The 21,716-nt window shown below is 41.0% G+C and overlaps 1 protein-coding gene across 1 annotated transcript; it reads left to right on the top strand.

Annotated features, from left to right (window-relative positions):
• The first annotated feature begins 758 nt into the window (after positions 1 to 758).
• On the top strand, positions 759 to 2,619 carry LOC131227944 (transcription factor MYB1-like). The gene is made up of 3 exons (XM_058223765.1): positions 759 to 976; positions 1,077 to 1,206; positions 1,982 to 2,619. Exons 1-3 carry the CDS (start codon positions 844 to 846, stop codon positions 2,595 to 2,597), a joined length of 879 nt encoding a protein of 292 aa, XP_058079748.1. The 5' UTR covers positions 759 to 843; the 3' UTR covers positions 2,598 to 2,619.
• Positions 2,620 to 21,716: the final 19,097 nt, after the last annotated feature.

Below are 21,716 nucleotides of genomic sequence, written 5' to 3'. Positions count from 1 at the left end.
GATCGAATTTGACTAGTTCAAATGAGTTGGATCCGTCGGTTTAGGTCAGATCTAGCCCAGCTCTACCCGTGAACTACTCCCTTAAATCTAGCAGTATATGTTACTAATTTAGAGTGCATAGAAAAAAAAAAATTTTTTTTATATATGTCCGTTTGCGAAATTGCCCGTACAACAATTTGTATACATGATTAACGTGTACCCCGATTTAAAAAGTCTAAAGTTTGGCCTAACTAATCAAGTCTGACTCCAATCAAACAGATTTTTTAGGATTCCCAAAACACTTAAATTAGCGATGAGCCAGGGAAAAAAAAAAGCTTCTTTCCAACTCAACAAAAGCACAAGAAAAAAAAAAAAGAAGGCTCAACACTACTATTTTATTTTATTTAAAATGTTAAAATTAATTGAAAATAAATTGAAAGAAAAGCCTCCAGAAACTTGTCCAAGTTACTCAACTTGAATATACACACTTTCAAGCTAGTTGGGTTTTCGATTTTTTTTTAAATTATAAGATGCACATATGAACACGAACTACGAGGATGGTGATCCCTAAAGTCCCTTTCATGCCAAGACAAAGCCAAGAACAAGCGATGCACCTGAAAATGTATTGACCTTGTGGGAACTTAATTTTTATATATAACATACTAACAAAAAATAAATAAATAAATTCGCACGTTTAAATATACACATTGGTTTCAGTGTATCAACGGACTCTATGTATATAAATGATATATTCTTAGCAAGCAACCCCAAAAGCAACACATTCCTCAAAAAGGCCTTGAGAAGTTGTAGATTATTTAAACTCTACCAAGAAAGAAAGACTACTATAGATTGATAGATAGACAGATGGGGAGAAGACCATGTTGCTCTAAGGTAGGAATCAATAGAGGAGCATGGTCTGCTCAGGAAGATAGAATCCTACGTAATTACATTAACAGACATGGAGAAGGAAAATGGAGAGACCTTGCTAAGAAAGCAGGTGAAGTAATTTGGTTTTTCAATTTATTTATTTATTTATTTTCTTTTTATGTTTTTGGATCTTGGGTTTTTGTTAATGTTGTAGAAGGGTTGATTTGTAGGTTTGAATCGGTGTGGTAAGAGTTGCAGGCTTAGGTGGTTGAATTATTTGAGACCAGATATCAAGAGGGGCAATATTTCCACTGATGAGGAAGATCTGATCATCAGACTCCATAAGCTCCTTGGAAACAGGTTTTTTTTTTTTTAAAAAAAAAAACTCTTTCAGGTTTCATGATTACCCACTGACATATCAAGTCACTTAGTTTGAAAATCAGGCCAGTATACTCATCGATCGGTTGGGACATAATGTTTTCAATGAATCTACAGCTGATGGTCAGACTCAATCTACTATGTCCGTTGCAAAATCCGTCATAAATTTGCGATTTTGGCATGGTGTTTCTTGACAGGTGATTCCATTTTGAGGCATACCGTTTGCATATGTTATAAGAAATTCAATATATGCAACATGGTGGCAAGGCGAGAAAAGGAGTGTTGGAAAGATCAGCAAAAACCACTGCATGTGATCATATCTCTATTCGTAATTGCTTTTAGCAAAAAATTACAAGTGTTAAGAGTTTTTTAGAAGTATTTAAAGAACAAACTACATTTTAATATAAACTAAGAAAATTAGGGTTTGTTTGGACACATTGAGAAACACAAGGTTTGAAGACAAATACCTCGTTCTACCGCATCCACCTGAAATCTCCAATTTCTTAAGCGGAATCTTCATTTATGAAACAAATATTGCGTTTCGTCCAAATGGGCGATTAGGCTCATTGATTTTTTGTTTTTTTTTTTTTTTGTTTTGTTTTGTAGCTTCTTATTTCAGAAGGTTGCAAATGCTTATACTTTTACAAGCTTTTACAAAAACATACTACATTTCTATTATAACAGCAGATATCTACAAGTTACCACTTGCCATATTACATTCCCTTATTGGAGTGATTGAGATTTTACATTTCTGTAGATGGTCAATCATCGCTGGAAGGTTGCCTGGGCGAACAGACAACGAAATCAAGAACTATTGGAACACGAAATTGAGTAAGAGGATGAAAGCCCAGTCCATTAAACTGACCACCCAAGTGAACCCTAAAAAACTTGATGAGAATAAGAAGAATAAGGACTCCGCGGAACCACCGATCAAGCCGGGACCCAAAGTGAATGAACCCCACCAAGTGATTCGAACCAAGGCGACACGATGCACGGAGGTTTTTCTACTGCCGCAACAAGACGAAACGATCAAGAAAGATATGGAGCCCATGTGTTATGGACCATCTCCGACGTTCATTCCCCACAAAGATGATTCCTTGAATTTTTTGATGGATTTTGATATGGGGGAGCTTCTAGCATGGGACGTTTTAGATTCTGATTTGGCGCAGCTTTGCGGTGACCCTGGAATGAAGGAGAATGTGATTGGTGGAGATGATGGGGCCCATGACTTGTCCTCATGTTATAATGTTTATCCCTTCTCATTGAGTGATGTAATGCTTGATGATGGGAGGGGAAGAGATTCTCTTGCAAGTAATAATGTAGCATCAGGGCTAGAAATTGCATCCTTAAATACTTGTTTGGAAGAGATCTAATGATGTTTAGGGGGGGTCATTTGTACTAAATTAGACTAATTATCCACCAGTAGAATGATATTTCATGATATTTGGTTCAACCAAATGCACCCTAAGGGAGTGTTTAGTTGTTGGTTTTTACATTTCTTGGCTTAGTAATTCTTAGCTAGAGTGTACGTAGGCTTTTATCTTCTTCTTTTTTCACCCAATTGTGGGCTCTTCTGTTTCTATTTGTTTTTCTTGAGCAGGTTCGCCTTTAATATATAGGTAATAAAAGAGGCGTTGTGCTTAGGGCCTGTTGGGGAGGTTCGCCTTTAATATATAGGTAATAAAAGAGGTGTTGTGCTTAGGGCCTGTTGGGGAGGTTCGCCTTTAATATATAGGTAATAAAAGAGGTGTTGTGCTTAGGGCCTGTCGGGGAGCGTGGATTTGGCTGGATTCATAACCCCCAGGATTGGAAACCCCTTGGATTGGCAATCCTCCCCATGTGTTTGGCACCCTGGAGTGTGGATCAACTTTAATTCAAAAATACCTATGTATGATATATTTACAAGGGTTTGAATTTACTTGCTAAATCAACTTTAATATCCCTAATTAGTGAGATATATAATTTTTGACACTATGATTGTGATAAGCCCGCTGAAATATATGCTTTGCTTGAAAATGATGAAATTCCAAGTCTCAGATGGACTGCAAGCACAAGATCATGTCTGAGTGACTAACCAACAATTTTTAATCGTTGATTAATGTTGACAATGTTTGGATGGTGCTAGACAATGTTTGGACGGTGCTGATTTACATGGACAATGTTTGGACGGTGCTGATCATTAGTAGTGGGCCATGTGCCCAACAAAATGATAGTGTAGAGTGACACACATGTTACACCGGCAACTACCTAAATGATTTTAGGTGTAATCCAAGCTTTCACCGTGGATTGCAAACCCCCTCAAAGAGGGGATTAGAAACCCCCTGGATTTGAAACTGCGGTTACTTTATGTTGCCAAACAACTAAGGGGAATTGAAACCCCTCCAATCCCCTCCACTCCACGGTGCCAAACGACCCCTTACACTCTTAAAAAGGAAAAAAAAAAATTAAAAAAATAAAACTCACACTTTTATGTTGGTATATAAATTTCCCATGAATTTCACTCCCTAGCTTTTCCTAAAAAGACTTACCCTAGATAAAAAGCTAGTGAATGAAAAGTACAGGGAATCAAAACAAGATTTTAAACTTTTTCCAAGTTTCACCAGAAAACTTCATGCACCAACCAAATAAAATTTGGTTTTCTCCTAGCGCAAGGTCTTGTGAATTCCCAACGATTCGCACACAAGGGTTAGGGAATTATCTAACATTACCTATGAAACATAGACACTAGGGAATCAATTCCCGACAAGGGGAAAAGGCATGTGAATTCTATTTTATTTTATTTTTAATTTTTTAAGAAAAGAAACTTTCATTCAAAAAATAAAGAACTATATAACAGGGAACATACAGATTCAGGCAAGCCTTAAGCCCCAAAAGCCAGCCCAGGCTCTTTTCAGTTTAAAGGAAATAGAGTTTTCAGTTTGTAAAGGAAATAGAGTTTTCAGTTTAAGTTTCTTATTCATTGACAAGGCCAACTTAGGGGTGGTATATTTGGACAACGATAACTTTAACTTTTTCAGTTGGGTATAGTCACACGCATATCAAGGCAATTTGCATCACGAATATGCCTTTCACTACGTTAGGATTTTGGGACCTCTCTCCCCCACAAACATGCTAAAGATTTAATTAGATAGCAGGTGGGGCCCACCGTGAAGCTTGTTATACATGCACACTGTTCATCCGTTTTGTAAGCTTATTTTAGAACTGCACAAAAATAACCAGGATTCAAGACTCAAGTAGGCCATACCAAAGGAAAAGGTGGGTAGGGAAATTCCTACGGTCCAAACCTCCATGGGATCAACAATGATGTTTACATGCTATCTATACCGTTCATAACGTAATTACTTCTGGGATGAACTAAAAACACAAATATTATCCTGATTCAAAACTTCTGCGGCCCCACGAATAATTTACCTGTAGATGCGAGGATTTTTCCAGCTCACTTTTATATTGGATCCGGCTTTTTTTGGCCATATGTCCTGAAATGGGCTCACAAAATGGATAAACGGGGTGGATTTCTCACAAACATTAAGGGCCCGTTTGGCCGGGTGGAATGGAAGGGATTGAATGGTATTAGGGTGGATGGCATGGATTTCTAGGTAATGATGGTGTTGTCAGTGGATTGTCTTGAGATCCATGGGATTGCTATATCCAGTCTGTTTGGCACGACCGGCCAATCCCAGGATTAAACCTTCCCATCCCTTCCAATCCCTCAAACCAAACACGTCCAGGCAAATTTGAACGGATTAAGGTGGATTGGATGGGATTTAAAGGTAATGATGGTGTTGTCAGTGGATTGTCTTGAGATCCATGGGATTGGGATCAGATCACCGACTCTGTTTGGCACGCCTGGCCAATCCCGGGATTTAACTTCCAATGCCATCCAGTCCCTTCCAATACCGGCCAAACGGGCCCTAAGGTGGCCCCACCTAGTTTTCCACCGCAGGAACTTCACGCAAAAGGCTTTCGGAGGAAATCTAAGTCCGAAATAGCCTCGGTAACCTGGATCTGTGAGGCCACCATAAGATGTATTTTATCCACCGTCCATCCATTTTATCAAGTGGACCACAACATAGGAAACGGTTGGGATTGGAGGCATACTATATTGTTGGGGGTGACAGAAGTTTAGGATCAAGCTCATTATGTTTTCATTCATCCAAATGTGTGATGGAAAATAAACATCATGAATGGCACTAGGAAGGTTTCAGCCGTCGGTTGCATTATCCCCAATGTATCCTGTTGTCTTATCCAATTGAGCTTTGGATCTACTTCATTTTTGGGCTCATGCCCTAAAATGATTGGCAAAATAGATGGACGGCATGGATCAAGTACATACATTATGGTGGGCCCCTTATCAAGTCTACAGGCAACCCTCGTCCCTCCGTTAGGCATGCGCTGTACCCGGTCCGCGTCCGTCTCATGGTATCCGTTGTATGGTGGATATACAACATGCATGCACCTCAATCAAACCGTTCTGACATTTGACAAGATCCATACGTTTTACCAAACTCCCATTGATTGGAAGATGATTCCAGCTGCCGGGTAAAGCAATTTTCTTGCTAAATCTCAACCAATGGCTACTACTCTGTGGGGCCACTGTAATTCATGTATTTTATCCACTCCGTCCGTAATTTTTAACAGATAATGTTATAGCTTTGGTCCAAAAATGAAGCATATACAAAGTTCAAGTGGACCCCACCACTAGAAACAGTGTGAATTAAAAGTCTATGTTGATAAAGCTGATATTTGTTTTTTACCTGCATACATGTCTTTGTCTTTGTGATCTTACGAAGAGGTTGGATGAAAAATAAACATCATTGTGGGCCTTAGGAAGGTTTCAACCATAGAAATTATTATTCCCACTGTTTCCTTCCTGGAGTATAGTCCACTCGAGCTTTGGATACTTTCAATTTTATGATCAACCCTTAAAAGGAACTGGAAAAATGGATGGACAGTGTGGATAAACCACATGCATTCACAGTAGTGGGCCCAACAGAGTTTACTCAGCACAATAAGAGCCTGCTGAGTTACTCATTACGCAATTCGACTATGTATGGGTCTTATCCACACCGTCCATCCATTTTTTTCATATAATTTTAACAAATAAGTAAAAAAAATGAGACATATCAAAGGCTCAAGTGGACCACACCATAGGAAGCAGCGGTGGTAATGATACTCACCGTTGAAACTTTTCTAGGGCCCACTGTGATTTTTATTTACCATCCAACCTATTCAAAAAGTTAAATAAACCTGGATGAAGAGAAAACACAAATATCAGCTCCATCCAAAACTTCTGTGGCCCCAAGAAGTTTTCAACCGTAGGAGTTTAATCTCCATTGTGTAGTCCACTTGAGCCTTGGATCTGCCTCATTTTTTATTTAATAACCTAAAATGATACGAAAAAAATGGATGGACGGTGTGGATGAGACCATACATCACAGTGGCCACTCAAAGCTGCTGCCCGTTCCCAGCTGGAGACAGGCAGGGGTAGGACGCAATCCGGGTCCTCCGATTTCTTTCTCAATAGGGCCGCGCATGATCCATTTACATGAGTCCGAGTGCTGGGCTCCCAACTCTTGCCTGTTCACAGGCATTCGTGAGAATTTGTGGTGGTCGAAAAAAGGTGGGCATGCACACGTCCGCACGTTGAGAGATCTTAGATCTGTGTCGTTCATCAAGTGGGGCCCATTTTAATCATGCGTATTCCCAAAAAATCAGGCCCTTCCACTAATTAAATGGGTCCCACATGTTCAAGGAAAATGGGCAGTTCCAATGGCCCACTTTCAATGACATGTCTGTCACCACCTAACAGGCAGACCTACCTTATTTTTAGGTCATGGTATGCCGTGTGCGGATAGCACGTAATGAACGGCCCAGATCTCACACATCTATGCCACATTGGCACGTCTGCCAACGAATGTTCAAAAGGCCTTAAGAAGGTTAGTTGGAGAGGAGAGGTTAGTTGCACTGCGTTTTCCGTCCTTGAATCCATAGGTCCAATGCTCAGATGTAACATTTAAAATTATCATCATGCACTCAATTTCTGTATATACGTTGCACGCATCTGGATATCCAGACCGTTCATCTGTTCTATCCTATTGTGGATGAGTCATCACTCAAGAATCACATTAGTCAGATGATCCCAACCATGAATTTTATACTTTTTCTTCCGATTCAACATCTAATCATCCAGATTTTTGGAATCAATCGCTATGATCACCCAAACAATGTTATCTTTAGCAAACATCCTATCCATTGTGGGTCCCAACAGTTGAAAGCTCTGGATATCATACGTACCCATACTCATGATTTAGACTGGTAGATCTTGGACCACAGGTGGATCTGGCCCACGCGTGGGTTGTCAGTTCTAAGGTGTACTCGAGTTTCAGTTATTGCCGAAAACTATAGGTTGGCCTGACAGTGATGTAGAGTCACGGCTCATGTAGTACTCTTCAATGCACGCTTTCCACAAAGAGACGATTCACATGCAAGCGGTGTTGTCGTTGTTTTCCGCTGTACCTGTGCGGACGTCACAGAATTGAACGGAACAAATATGCCACCCATATTTTAGGAAACTCGCTTAACATGAAAATTTGATTAGGTGATATTCATATGGTTGTGGGGTTTGTCATTTGGTGATGGGTTACACTTTTTTGACTTCAGTATGAAATGAGTTTTCACATGAAAGGATTTTTTAATATAGATAAAGTGAAATAATAAATGAATTCTTACTGTCTGTAGTAAGAAATAGTTGCAAAGCACATTTCTGACTTAAATTATAGTTAAAATTATTAGCTACTTGATTACCATTACGGATTACACTTCAGAATGTAAATAGTAGGCTGAAAAGTAAAAGATTACATTAAGGAATGTAATTTGTTTGAGAGGAAAGATAATTTATTATACCATGGTGTGTAAATTAACTGGTAATTGAAAGGATAATTGAAAGATAATGTTTGATTTGATTGAGTTAGTATGAGATGAAATTTTTCTTTTGCATTCATTTTCTATTTATATCTTTAATCCAATCATTTGGATCCTTTGCATGTTCTGACAGTTGCAATAACCATTCGCTACTATTGGGCTTTCTTTGTTTCTTCTTTGGTCATTTGTCTTATAACCATTCCTTTACGATTACTTATTCATCGGCTGCTTAGACATTGATGAGGCATTGTTTGATACATTCTGCTATTGTTTGTTAAGAAATATTTTCAAATCTCCAAATACACTATGTAGATTTGTTTAAATTACACGTAATATATCCTGTTTGGCTCTCACGAGGAATGACAATAATGGGGTTGAAGAATAGGGCCTTTCAAGAATACATGCAATGTGCTAGGTTCTCACATGGAAAGCCTCTCACCGTGTAAGACATTTGAGTTGTGCAATGTACATCATCGTAAAGATTAGATTTATTTATATATTTATTATTATTATTATTTTTTAAAGGTGGGGAGTTGATACACCCCCTCTAAGCATGAATACATAGCTTGTAGCTGACTTTCCTCTCAATTGTTATCTTATATGATATATGCAAATTGCTCAAGTATGATATTTGGGCTTTCATAGTGCAACATCAAGTCTTTTATTATTTTAAAATAACAAAATATGTATTTGACAACTCATTTCCAATGAGACTATATTTACTTTAGTATCTACTTTATATTAAAGCATAACGTATATTATCTAGCACAACTCATATAAGGCATTGAGAATATAGCCTATTTCTTAGCATTGGTTAGAGGACATGACTTATTGTCTAGTTTAGTAATATTTTCTTTGAGGATTTCAATGGGTTTTACATTTCCCTTATTAAATCGCTCTAAGATTTTGTGTATATATAGGTAGATTAAGATAAGCCTCAAATCCTCATAAGGTGTGTTCATCCCCATCGTCGCTAATTCCTACGAGAACCAATTAAAATGAATTACGTGCAATCAGTATGGATCTGCATGGTATATTTGAAAATCTACGGAGATATACAAAGAGAATCTACGATAGTACAGCTGGAGCACATCCAGCGATGCCACGACATTGCTTAAGTGGCCGATGGAAGAGCAATTGTTTAGAAGGGGTTACAAGACAAATGATAAGAGCAATAGTAAAGAAAGTCATGTAGTGATGAACGATTATAACAACCGTCAGAACGTGAGAAGGATCTAGATGGCCAGGGTATGACTATAAATAACAAGGATCTCATACCAATCCAATCAAACCCAAGCATTATCTTTCAAATTATCCTTTCAATTACCTGTTATTTTACATTCCTTAGTGTAATAGCTTTACTTTTTCTTTCAAATCAATTACATTACATAGTGTAATTCCTTACTTTTTATTTGTTGTTTACATTATGTAGTGTAATCCGTAATGATAATCAAGTAGCTAGTAACTTTAGCTGCAATTCGAGTCTAATCTCGTACGCTGGATTCAATTCTCTGTCTAGGAAGGTTCTTCGCAGCCATTCCCCGCGATCGACTATAAGAACTCCCTTCTTGTTTATTCTTTTATATGTATTGAAAAGTCCTTTCATACGAAAGACAAAAGTGTAACCCATCATAAGAGGACAAACCATACTCTCTGAATATTGCCTGATCTTATTTACACATTGAGCAAGTAGCTAAATTGGCAACTGATCTCATCAGATCTTGGTCTATACTACGTATTTGACTATCTCAACTCTTGGGGTCATAGTTGTTCGGTTTGAATTGATCTGCAAATTCAGTTCTGGCATGCCCACACTTACCACATGACCAAACTGTCGAAAACAACGAGCAACAGGATGGTCCCTAATAAGCTTTACTCCAAAAATTAGGTTGGTTTCATTATAATCTTTCGTATTAAAGTTTGAGAAAAGTCAAACTTTTACCATCATCAACAATTGCATTCCATTAGTAGCAAGTGTGATGTTATTTATATAAACATACAGCATTACAAAAGATCTTCCAAACCATTTTACATATGATCTTCATGGTTTATTCCAAATGTAAAAGCGATAATGACTAAGTGGAATCTCATGTACACTACTTTTAAGATTACTTTAGCTTATAAGTAGATTTTAAATATTTTCAAATTATCTTTAAGTTTTTTTTAATCCACGTCCCATGGGTCACTGCATGAATGTATATTTCTTTGTCTAGATCAACATTAATAGACCTCTAAGTCTAAATTTGTGAAAATAAATAAGATCATGTGAATTGAGAAGATTTATACAACATGTGAAAAGGACTTAATTTTCCTAATCAACAACTTTAATTTATATGAAATCTTTAGCCATAATCATTTATTGTACTTGTTTATTGTACCATCTAACTTTTTTTTAATTACCAATATCTATTAATTTTCTGTCACTTTACAATTACGAGTATCTATGAAAATAACATTAATGTACTATTAACTTATCTTATAGAGTTGTGTGCTGGATCCGGCTAACATTTGTTTGGAGCCATTGGATTATTTAGAGATGATATGCACCGTAGGCTCCTGTTTTCAGACTGTACAAGTGGGGCCCATTGTCCACTGATCCTGATCATTGCCAGTTGAACCACATCGTTTGTGGACCATGCCTCCAAAGTATTCCAGATTGGAAGATCCTAGCCACCCAAATTGGGCTTCTTCTCAGATAAACCTTGACTGTTGCTGTACTTCTTAATGGTGTCTATTTGCAGTCAACAAATTAAAGGGTCTGGATTGCCGCATGGATGATGGTTTTGGGACATATATAGTCCCTCCGTGATGAATCACAACAGCTTGGATTCCTGAAAAATGGGACCCACTTGTATGGATTGGAAACTCAAATATACTCTACATATCCTTGGGTGGTCAAGGACCCATGCATCTATAAGGCAGCCCATTTATACACCACCACCTTCCAGCTTGGCAATGATGTGTGAGATCCAAGCCGTCCATCAGGTGAGCACAATGTGTAGACGCCCTGGCTGAGAAATCAATCCAATCCACTTATGATTGTCGCCTCCAAAGTTAGAAACAAATGAACGGCTTAGGAAAACTCAACCTTTAGGAGCGGATCTACATGGTTGGACCCCACCTGACTGGCAGCTTGGATCTTTCATACATACTAGCTAAACATGCCTAAAAAATTATGACCGTTAAACTACAAATCCAATAAAAAAACACAAATCCCTCCTTAAGAAGGCACTTTTTTAGTTCATTGGATTATTGCCATTCGATCCATAACTTGTAAAATGAAAGGAGGTTATCAGGTTGACCGAAAGCTTAACCCTCAAAAAGTATTCAACGGTAGTCGTCCAATCTCGATCATTTCATGTGATGTGGTCCACTTGAGCTTCTTATTAGACTTCTTTCTGGGCTAATGCCCTCAAAATGGCCAGCCAAACGGATGGACGGCATGGATCTCACTAGTACAGATATGTGGGTCCCACCGATAGACGATTGGTATCAAAACGGACATCAATCACAGTGTAAAACAGTAGAAACATTATTTCATTCGGGATAGAAATGTCATTACAACCGCTAACCGTTATGTACTTTTTTGGAACCTGCAATCCAAGTGTATATGCCGTATCCATAGCTCAGCTGGTAGACTGAGTGGAGATACCTCGTTTCAACACTTGAGGTCTTGGTATGATCTCTAGTGGGGGTGGCTAACATGGAGTGTGTGTAATGACATGGGTGTGTACTAACAAGCTAATCCAAAAAAAGAAAAAGAAAAAGGTGTTTATATATATATATATATATATATATATATATATATATATATATATATATATATATATATATATATATATATATGTAAGACCCGTATCCTAGTCCGTACCGTTCCGTAGGCTCCCGCGGTCCTTTCGGTCGAATTCCGGCAATCTTCAACCCATATCCGATGTTTGCGCGCGATCCTAAACCGGGTTCCGCATACCGAAGTCAGCTCGAACCGAGACTCGTATCTTAGCGACCGCGCCGTCGTCGCGGTTCTAACGCCGCAACTCGCACATCGAACCGATACTCAGGCCAGGAGATGTGGGCCTGCGTTCATTCCAAAGAAACGCCGCGCGTTGCAATTATCAAGGGAATCTCTACGATCTGTCCCATCAATCAATATCAAGTACAAGCTTTACCCCAAGTACAACAACTCATCCCTACCTTTTCAAAAGTCCACTCTCTCTCCACCCCACCATTCCCCTTTACAAAATTTCAACCACAACCATATCTCTTTTACAAATTTTCAACCCAACCCATACCCTTCCTTACATCACCCCATCCATACCATTTCCATCACCTCACTCCCTCTCTCTTATTTCTCAAATCTCCCAAAGCAACCCAAAATTCCAACGTCCAAGCTCCTCTCTCCCAAGCCAAGCGTGGCCCACCCTCTCATCTCTCATCCCCACCATCGAAACTCCATCATCCACCGTTGGAGTTTGATCTTAGGAGCTAAGGAGGCTAAGGAAGCTAGGAGACGGCCGATAGGTGGGTGATCCATCGTTAATTTTTTTCTTTAAGGGACCCACTTATGATGGGACCCACTTGATGTATGTGTTTATGATTAAAGAGGGGCCCATAGTGGCGGGGTCCCTCCACTCCACCGATCTCTCTCTATTTCTCTCACTCACTCTCTCTCTCCCTCTTTTCATTGTGATGGTGTGGATCCCACCAATATGTGATATATCTACTCCGTCCATCAACATCAGACAGTGTGGCCCACCCTATTGCAGGTGATGATCCACACCATCCACTGTTTAGATGGACCTAATACACCCTTCCTTCTATATATTATATTTTATATAATATATATATGGTATATATAATATAATATATATATTGTATATATATAATATAAGATATATATTATATATGTATATATGTCACGCCCCAAAGCCGAAAATCAGATTCACAAGAATCCCGATCGCCGAATCTGGTGTCGACAGCCTCCATAGTACCCTATTCTTGGCTCCTAGCGTTCATACGCAAGATTCCGATCCTGGGATCGTACAAGGAGGATTTTTTTTTTTATCGATGTACATTTAACTCGTAATAAGCATAATCACAAGTATACCTAAATTATAAAGACAACATCATCATCATATATCCACTAATATAAACATTTGAATATAATACTGAAAGGAAAATACATAAATCGAAAGTCAAGCTCCAGAAGACCACTCTACACTCCAAGCTCAACACTGCCGCTACCTAACATCACCTGCACGCATCTATTATGCATAAGCTTATAGAAAGCTTAGAGGGTGGTGTAAGTGTGTGCACAAGGTAAGTGCCAAGTATTCAATACAATGTCATAGTCATACAATACCGAAAATACTAGTAATCCATAAATCATACAATGTCGGAAATAAGCAGAAATACTGACAAGATCATGGATCATCAGAGTAAGCAGCAATACTGACAAGATGAAGAATTATCAAAGTAAGCAGAAATACCGACGAGATCAAGAATTATCAGAGTAAACAGATATACTGACAAGGTCACAAATCATATGATAACAGAGTAAGCGGAAATACTGACAAGTCCATGAGTCATACAATATTAAAATACACAATACGAATCAACTATGCAAATGAGGAGTCATAGAGAGCCAAATATCAGATACAAAGGATGCAATGCAATATACATTCCTGATGAGTAACACAAATAGCGTCAGCCGTACTTAGACCATATAAATGCAGAAATATAATAACCCAATTTGTCGTATGCCGTGGGTGTAATGCAACATGCGGTGCGAATGGAATGACCATGCTAGAGTGTGAAGTCAGGATGATAGTATGTAGTATCGCAGGCTATGAGGTCCATCACAATGGACTTCTATCCAAACCAATCCCATACCTAGTTTGGATAGTCAGACTCAATGTGGTAAACTCCTGATCTCATGTTAGTCACGCACCCCAACTGAAATCCTGGCGATTGCGAAGGTACACATAACAATTAGTTACGCACCACCAGCCCGAGTGGATAATGAATGATGAATGAATAAATGAATATGCAACTCCTACTCACTAAGTCCATATATCGGTACGATTCATCTCTGGGATCATCACCGGGGTTTAGTACACTCTAAATGGCACTGCCGCTCTCTCAGCCGCACAATCCAAGTGAGCGTAAGAAACCTCACTATCCGCCTGGCCAATAGTTTGCCAATACTTATCTGGCACGTCGATAGCGGACCCATTCATGAGCTGGTCAAACTCAGCCTAGTATTGCCCCCTACCCTCGGGCGGGTAAGGCCACACCCCCTCCCAACAGACCACGACACAGTGGGAGACGCGGCCTCCTGGTATTCGGCACTCGGGCACTGATGTATCCACTCGGTCTCGACGTTGGGGCGTCTCTTGGCCACGGAAGTTTAAAAATTTTCACCCAGGGACATCTATGGCGCTCGTATGCTAAAATCAAATATTTTCGGTGTCCCATCTAGCCATCCACGATATGCCTGTGGAGGCTACAGCCCTGATGTCGCTAGGGCGTACAGTAATCACAACACATAATGTAGGATGCATGAGTCAAACATCCAGTCATGCGTCAATCCTGCACATACCATGCGCTCATGTGAAATAGCCTTTGCCTATCAGAGAGTCTCATAACAATCTGCCCAATGACATATGCAATAGTCAACTACATCTCATAACAAACATGTAGATGATGCGTATGGGCATGTATGATGATATTAGGCTGTCACATACTCATAATCGGTGTCAATGATCAGCCTCAACAATGTGAACATTTAACCAACATTGCCCCCAAGGAATGGCTCACATAGAGCCAAACATATAATGGGCCCACGACCCCACATAAAGGCCTAATATACAACGCAATGGGCCTTACTTAAGGGCCACATATACACAACAGGTGGACCCTGCTCATGGGCCTCAAATACATGACATGTGGGCCTTACACATGGGTCTCGAATACATCAAATGGGTCAAGCATCATGGGCCTAATACATATCACAATGGGCCTTGCCCATAGGCCACGAATACATCACAATGGGCCTTAAATACATCACAATGGGCCTTGCCCATAGGCCTCAAATACATCACAATGGGCCTTGCCCATAGGCCTCAAATACATCACAATGGGCCTCAACTATGGGTCGTATATACATCATATAGGTATCAACAATAGGCCTTGGCAATCGAAATCGGCCTTAACAATCGGGTTCGACATTCGGAACCGGCCTCGATACTCAGCCTCGGCAATCAGAATCAGCCTATACAATCGGCCTCGACAAATCAGAATCGATCGATAATCTAAATCGGCAAATCGATCACGTAAATTGGCAATCGGTCACGACAATCGAAATCGATCGATAGTCGGAATCGGCAAATCGGTCATATCAATCGAAATCAACAATCGGTCATGATAAACGGCATCGATCGGTAATCTGCCTCGATACTCGGAATCAACAATCGGTCACGATAATCGGCCACGATCGCCAGGCGAGGTCCATATGTGGACGACCGATGATGGACCAAGCGATATCAATGAGGCCCATTTGTTTGGGTTAACCCACTAGAGAATTATGAAGATGGGCCTTATCAAGCCTAAGAAAAAGTCACAATGTAGAATCTAACCATCACTACTCAACAATGTTGACATTCAACCATCATTACTCCCAAGGAATGGCCTACATAAAGCCAAATATATAGTGGGCCCATGGCTTCACAAAAAGGCCTAATATACATCGTAAAGGGCCATAATACATTGCATGGGCCTTACCACCTAGCCATAAATACACCATAATGGGCTACGACTCGTGAAACTCAATATATAGCAATGGGTCGCACTAATGGGCCACACACACATCAAGTGGGTTACATCAATGGGCCGCATTAATGGGCCTCATACACATCAAGTGGGTTACATCAATGGGCCGCATTAATGGGCCTCATACACATCAAGTGGGTTGCGTCAATGGGCAGCACTAATGGGCCTCCTACACATCAAGTGAGTCGCATCAATGGGCCGCACTAATGGGCCTCACACACATCAAGTGGGTTACATCAATGGGCCACATTAATGGGCCTCATACACATCAAGTGGGTTACATTAATGGGCCGCATTAATGGGCCTCATACACATCAAGTGGGTTACATCAATGGGCCGCACAAATGCACAATAGGTAGGCCCTGCACATGCAACAGATGGGCCCCACCAGATGGTTAGTGTGGATATAGAAGGCATATATCTAGTGGGTCACACATCCCATGGACGTTGTGAATAAAACATACATCGAGGCTGGCCCTATATGACTTGGACGGTTATGATGGAACATATGAGGTGGGCTCTATTCACGGGCTCCAAATACATTACAATGGGCCTTAACTCACGGGCCCCAATACATCACAATGGGTCTCAACCCATGGGCCCTGATACATCATAATGGGCCACATCTCATGGGCCTCGAACACACCACACTGGGCTACGTCCCATAGGTCTTAAATATATCACAATGGGCCTCGTACCTGGGCCTCAAATAAATCACAATGGGTCACGTCATACAAGTCAAAAATACATTACAATGATCCTCAACGCATGGCCTAGAAATATATCGCAATGGGCCGCTCATATGGGCCTCGTGTATATAGAATCAGGTCGTGCCAATGAGCCTCATGTATATCGAATCGGCCTGGATGAACAACACCTATAACAGTGGGCCGCACGTCCAGCGGACTGGACGACATGGTTATAACACATACATCACGATGGGCCCAACCCCAAAATAAATGGATGGTGTAGATACAATGCTTGCATCATGGTGGGTGGTTAGATGGTGCAGCTGCATCATGGTGGGACCGCACATGGGTCCTCAATTTGGACGGCATAGAGGAGGCACATACCTCATGGGGACCACAGAAATTGGTAACGTCAATTCACCAACCATGTAGCAGGCGTGAGGTACACCATCCAAACCGTTGGCAGGTGGGTCCCACATGGGGCCCACAATATACGTATATACCATATACATATATGTGTATGTATATATATATCACACACCTATATATATATATATATATATATATATATATATATATATATATATATATATATATATATAATAAAATATTATATTAAAAGGAGAGAGTTCATACGTCCAGCGTTTGGACTGACGGTGTGGATTTAAACCACATAGGGTCCATACAAATGGACGGACGATGTGACCCTATGTGGTTTAAATCCACACCGTCAGTCCAGACGCTGGACGTATGAACTCTCTCCTTTTAATATAATATTTTATTATATATATATATATATATATATATATATATATATAAGGTCACATATATATATGAAGAGGAAAACAAATTTCATCATGATCCAAAACTTCTTGATGACCCAAAGGGTGATGGCGTAGACCCCACTGTTTCTGTGATGTGGGCCACTGAGTAATGAGCCACATTGGAGTGGATCCACTGAGGTGGGTACCCGATGAATGGTGTGGATATCAAATATACATCATGGTGTGGCCCACCATGATGCCGCCCATGCCTATTGTGAATGTTTGTATATTTTTTTTTGAAAAATAGAATTTTTAGGGTTTTTTGTACGTGAGGCCCAAATCAGGTGAATCTAACCCATCCATTGCATTCCATGTCTCAAGACAGACCAAACAAGCCCAATTTAAATATGTTTTAGAGGTGTATAAAGATCAGAGTGCATTTCAACAATGAAAACTACTGTTTTCTAAGCTATGGCCCACCAGATAGTCGGATTGACTTCATTTTTCGGCTCAACGCCTAAAATGACATGGGGAATAGAATGGACGGCATGGATTGGATTGATATATCAAGTTGGGGCCTGTAGGAGTGGTCCATCCAAAGTTGAAAAATCAAACTGACACTTTTGTTTACTTGTTAGTACACAACATTGTTAGTTCACGCTTCACCTTGTGGCATCGTCCAGCGTCCCTGGACGCTGGACAGTTGAATCACACAAATATTTAAGGTGGGCCCCACCACAGATATGCTATTAGGGTAGGCCACCAATGGTCAGATGGTGTGTATAATACACGCATGACTGGTGGGTCCCACGTCTAGCACCATCTTTCAAGGTGAGTCCACGTTCTAACACCAAAAGAGAAGGAGAGGGAGAAATAGAGAAAAGAAGGAAAGATTGGTGGAAATAGGAGGGACCCCATTACTATGGCCCCCTCTATACAACACATATATCAAGATGGGTCCCACATATGGGGCCTTCAAATCACAAATCAAGTAATAAAATCACCCACCTCGAGATCTCTCCTTCCTTCTACCGCCAATGCATGATAGAGTCCCAAATGGACAATTTCAATGGTTGAGATGGGCTTAGGATGGTGGGATCGGGTGGTAAAAAGGTGGACCACACTACTTTCTCTGATGGAAGCCATGGACGTGAGTTGCTCCCATGAAGCTTAGGAGAAATGAGAGAGAGAGATGATGGGAGAGAAGTGATGGTGAGTGATGTAAGTAGGTACTTTCTTGTAAGAAAATGTTGACTTTTGGGGAGGGTGGTTGTACTTGGGGATGGGTGTAAGTGATGATGAGTGATGGGAGTGTACTTAACATTTGATGTGATGGATTCTAGTGAGATTTGTAACGAGCGGTGTGTTCCTCGAACTAAGGGCGGGTCCACATCCCCCTGCCAGGGTACCGGATCGGTATGCAAGACATGGCGTTGGAACCGCGGCGATGGTGCTGTCGTAATGGTACAAGTTTCAGTTCGAACCAACTTCAGTATGCGGGACCCGGTTTAGGATCACGCGCAAACGTCGGATATGGGTCAAAGGGTTGCTGGAATTCGACCGAAAGGACCGCGGAAGCCAACGAAACGGTACGGACTAGGACACGGATCTTACAATATACATGCAGGTGGGCCACGTTCATGTGGGACCCACCTTAATGACACTTGGACCACCTACATGTGGAATCCACCATGATAATTGTGTTATATCCATATTGTCTAGCGGCCAGGAGACGCTAGACATGGAGTGGCTATCATGGAGTGCGTGTACGGACATGGGTGTGTACTTACAAGCTAACAAAAAAAAAAATATAAAAGTACTTTTGGGGTGGGCAACTTATGCAAGCCCCACCCTGATGCATGTACTTAATCTAAGCCGTCCATCCTCTTCCTCAAATCATTTTAGGCGTTAAGCTGAGAAATGAAATTAATTCGAGTATCTAGTGGGCCGTATTTTAGAAAATGGTGGTCATTACCATTAAAAATCCACCTGATGACCCTATACACGAAAATACTTCGCATATTAGACTCGTTTGGCTTGTCTTGAGCCGCAAGAGCAAGTGGACGGAGTGGATTTTGTTGATGTGGGCCCCACCTAGGAAAATCTGTAGAAAAACAGATTTAGAAAATAAAATAAAAAATAAAGCAGCCGCCGCTGCTGCTGCTGAGGATGCAGCAGCGTCCTGTGCTGGCAGGCAGGCGGACGGATGGGCTGGGCGTCACGGCCCCAGCTATGGGCCCCGCCGTGATGCGTTTCGAACATCAACTCTGTGCATTTGTTGCGTCCCCTTTAAATTATGAGATATCCTAAAAATCAGCCGTATACGGAACTCAGGTGGGCCATACCATCTAAAATCATGTGAAGACATGCCTAAAACATATAAAATCACTTGGTGGGGCCTACCTGAAATTTGGATGCGGCTGAAACTTGGTCTGAACCCTCAGCCAAGTGGGACACACATAATGGGTGGACTGGATTTGTGAACCACATTACAGTGGGCCCCAGGCCCACCCCTAGGTCCATGTGACCTTATAAACAAGTTGAATGACAAGTAAATATTACAGTGGGCCCTACCCTGGCCCACGTGACCTTATGCACAGGTTGGATGCAATTAAACATTATGGTGGGCTCTGGTCCACGTGACCTTGTGAACAGATGAAAATAAACATTACGGTGGGCCCAGGTCCGTGTGACCTTATCCATAAGTTGGGTGGAAAAATAAACATTTTGGTGGGCCCAAGTCTGTATGGCCTTATCAACAGGATTGGGTGGAAAATAAATATTATGGTAGGCCCCACGCGGGACCCACTTATGTGTGTGCACTATACTCCCCATCAGTGTGGTCCCCAACATGAGGTATGTGTATTATCTATGCTATCCATCCCTATCGGACCCACCATGATGCATGTGTCACATCCAAACTGTCCAATCATTTTTTTTAAAAAAAAAGATAAATGTAAGGCTTAAGGCAAAAATAAGACAAATCTATTTATCATGTGGACCACACTGTACTGTAGGGATTAAATGGCTACCATTGAAATCCCTTGGGACCTTATGATTAGATTGGATGGGAAATAAAGGTTATGGCGGGCCTTGGGAATTTTAATGGTGGAAATCGTTATCACCACTTATAATTTGGGTGTGACCCATTTGATATACCTGAGGCCCATTTGTGTGGCTGTTATTAAGGCCCACCTTGATATATATACAAGGCCCATGTTATGAGGCCATTTGATGTATTAGAGGCCCATGGGTCGAAGCCCATTAAGACATACATGAGGCCCATTATAGTGTGATTCCACCATGGTATATGTGATGACCCTTATAGCGGGCTATGCTTTGGGAGCAATGATGGTTAGATGCTCACATTGTAAGGATGATGTCGGTTAAATGTCCGCATTGTCACTCTCTCTAGGACCCATTGACAGGCCCATACTTGTAGTGTGTAGACTGTCTAGGCCCATCTTCATTATGACAGAGCCCATCACCACATAACTTGTTTAGTATAGATCCATGATTCATGATCATACACATCATATGTATGCCTGATATGAGGAATGACTGATTATTACATATGCCTCCGGGCAGATTGTTTATGGGCTCCCTGATAGGTAGGGTTGCCCCACATAAGCGCTCGGTACGCGCAGGATTGTTGCATGTCTGATAGTATGATTCATGCACTTGCATTTGTGTGATTGTGATTATTATATGCCCTAGCGACATCAAGGCCATAGCCTCCACAGACACATCGTGAGTGGCTAGATTGGATACTGAAAATATTGTTACTAAGCATCGGGGCGTCATATATGGCCCTGAGTGAAAATTCCTAAACTCGATGGTACCAGAGGATGACTCCAACGTTGAGACCGAGTGGATATATGAGCGCACCAGGGCCGAATACTAGGAGGCCGCGTCTCTCACTGTATCGTGGTCGGTTGGAAAGGAGTGTGGCCTTACTCGCCCTAGGGTAGGGGGCAATACTAGGCTGAGTTTGACCAGCTCGTGAATGGGTCCACTATCGACATACCGGATAGGTATTGGCAGACTATTGGCCAGGCGGATAGTGAAGTTTCTTACGCTCACTTGGACTGTGCGGCTAGGAGAGCGGCAATGCCACTTGGAGTGTACTAAACACCGGTGATTATCCAGAATGAGAACTGTACTGATATATGATGAGGATTGGCATGCTTGAGTTGCATCTTGCATCGCATGGCCGTGTTATAGCCGATAGCATTCATATCTTGCACCGCATAGCCTTGGTACGGCTGATTGCATTCATGTATTCATCACC

This window comes from Magnolia sinica, chromosome 15 (assembly GCF_029962835.1).
Source record: "Magnolia sinica isolate HGM2019 chromosome 15, MsV1, whole genome shotgun sequence".
Classification (NCBI taxonomy): Eukaryota; Viridiplantae; Streptophyta; class Magnoliopsida; order Magnoliales; family Magnoliaceae; genus Magnolia; species Magnolia sinica.
This window is presented reverse-complemented; position numbering and strand designations above follow the sequence as displayed.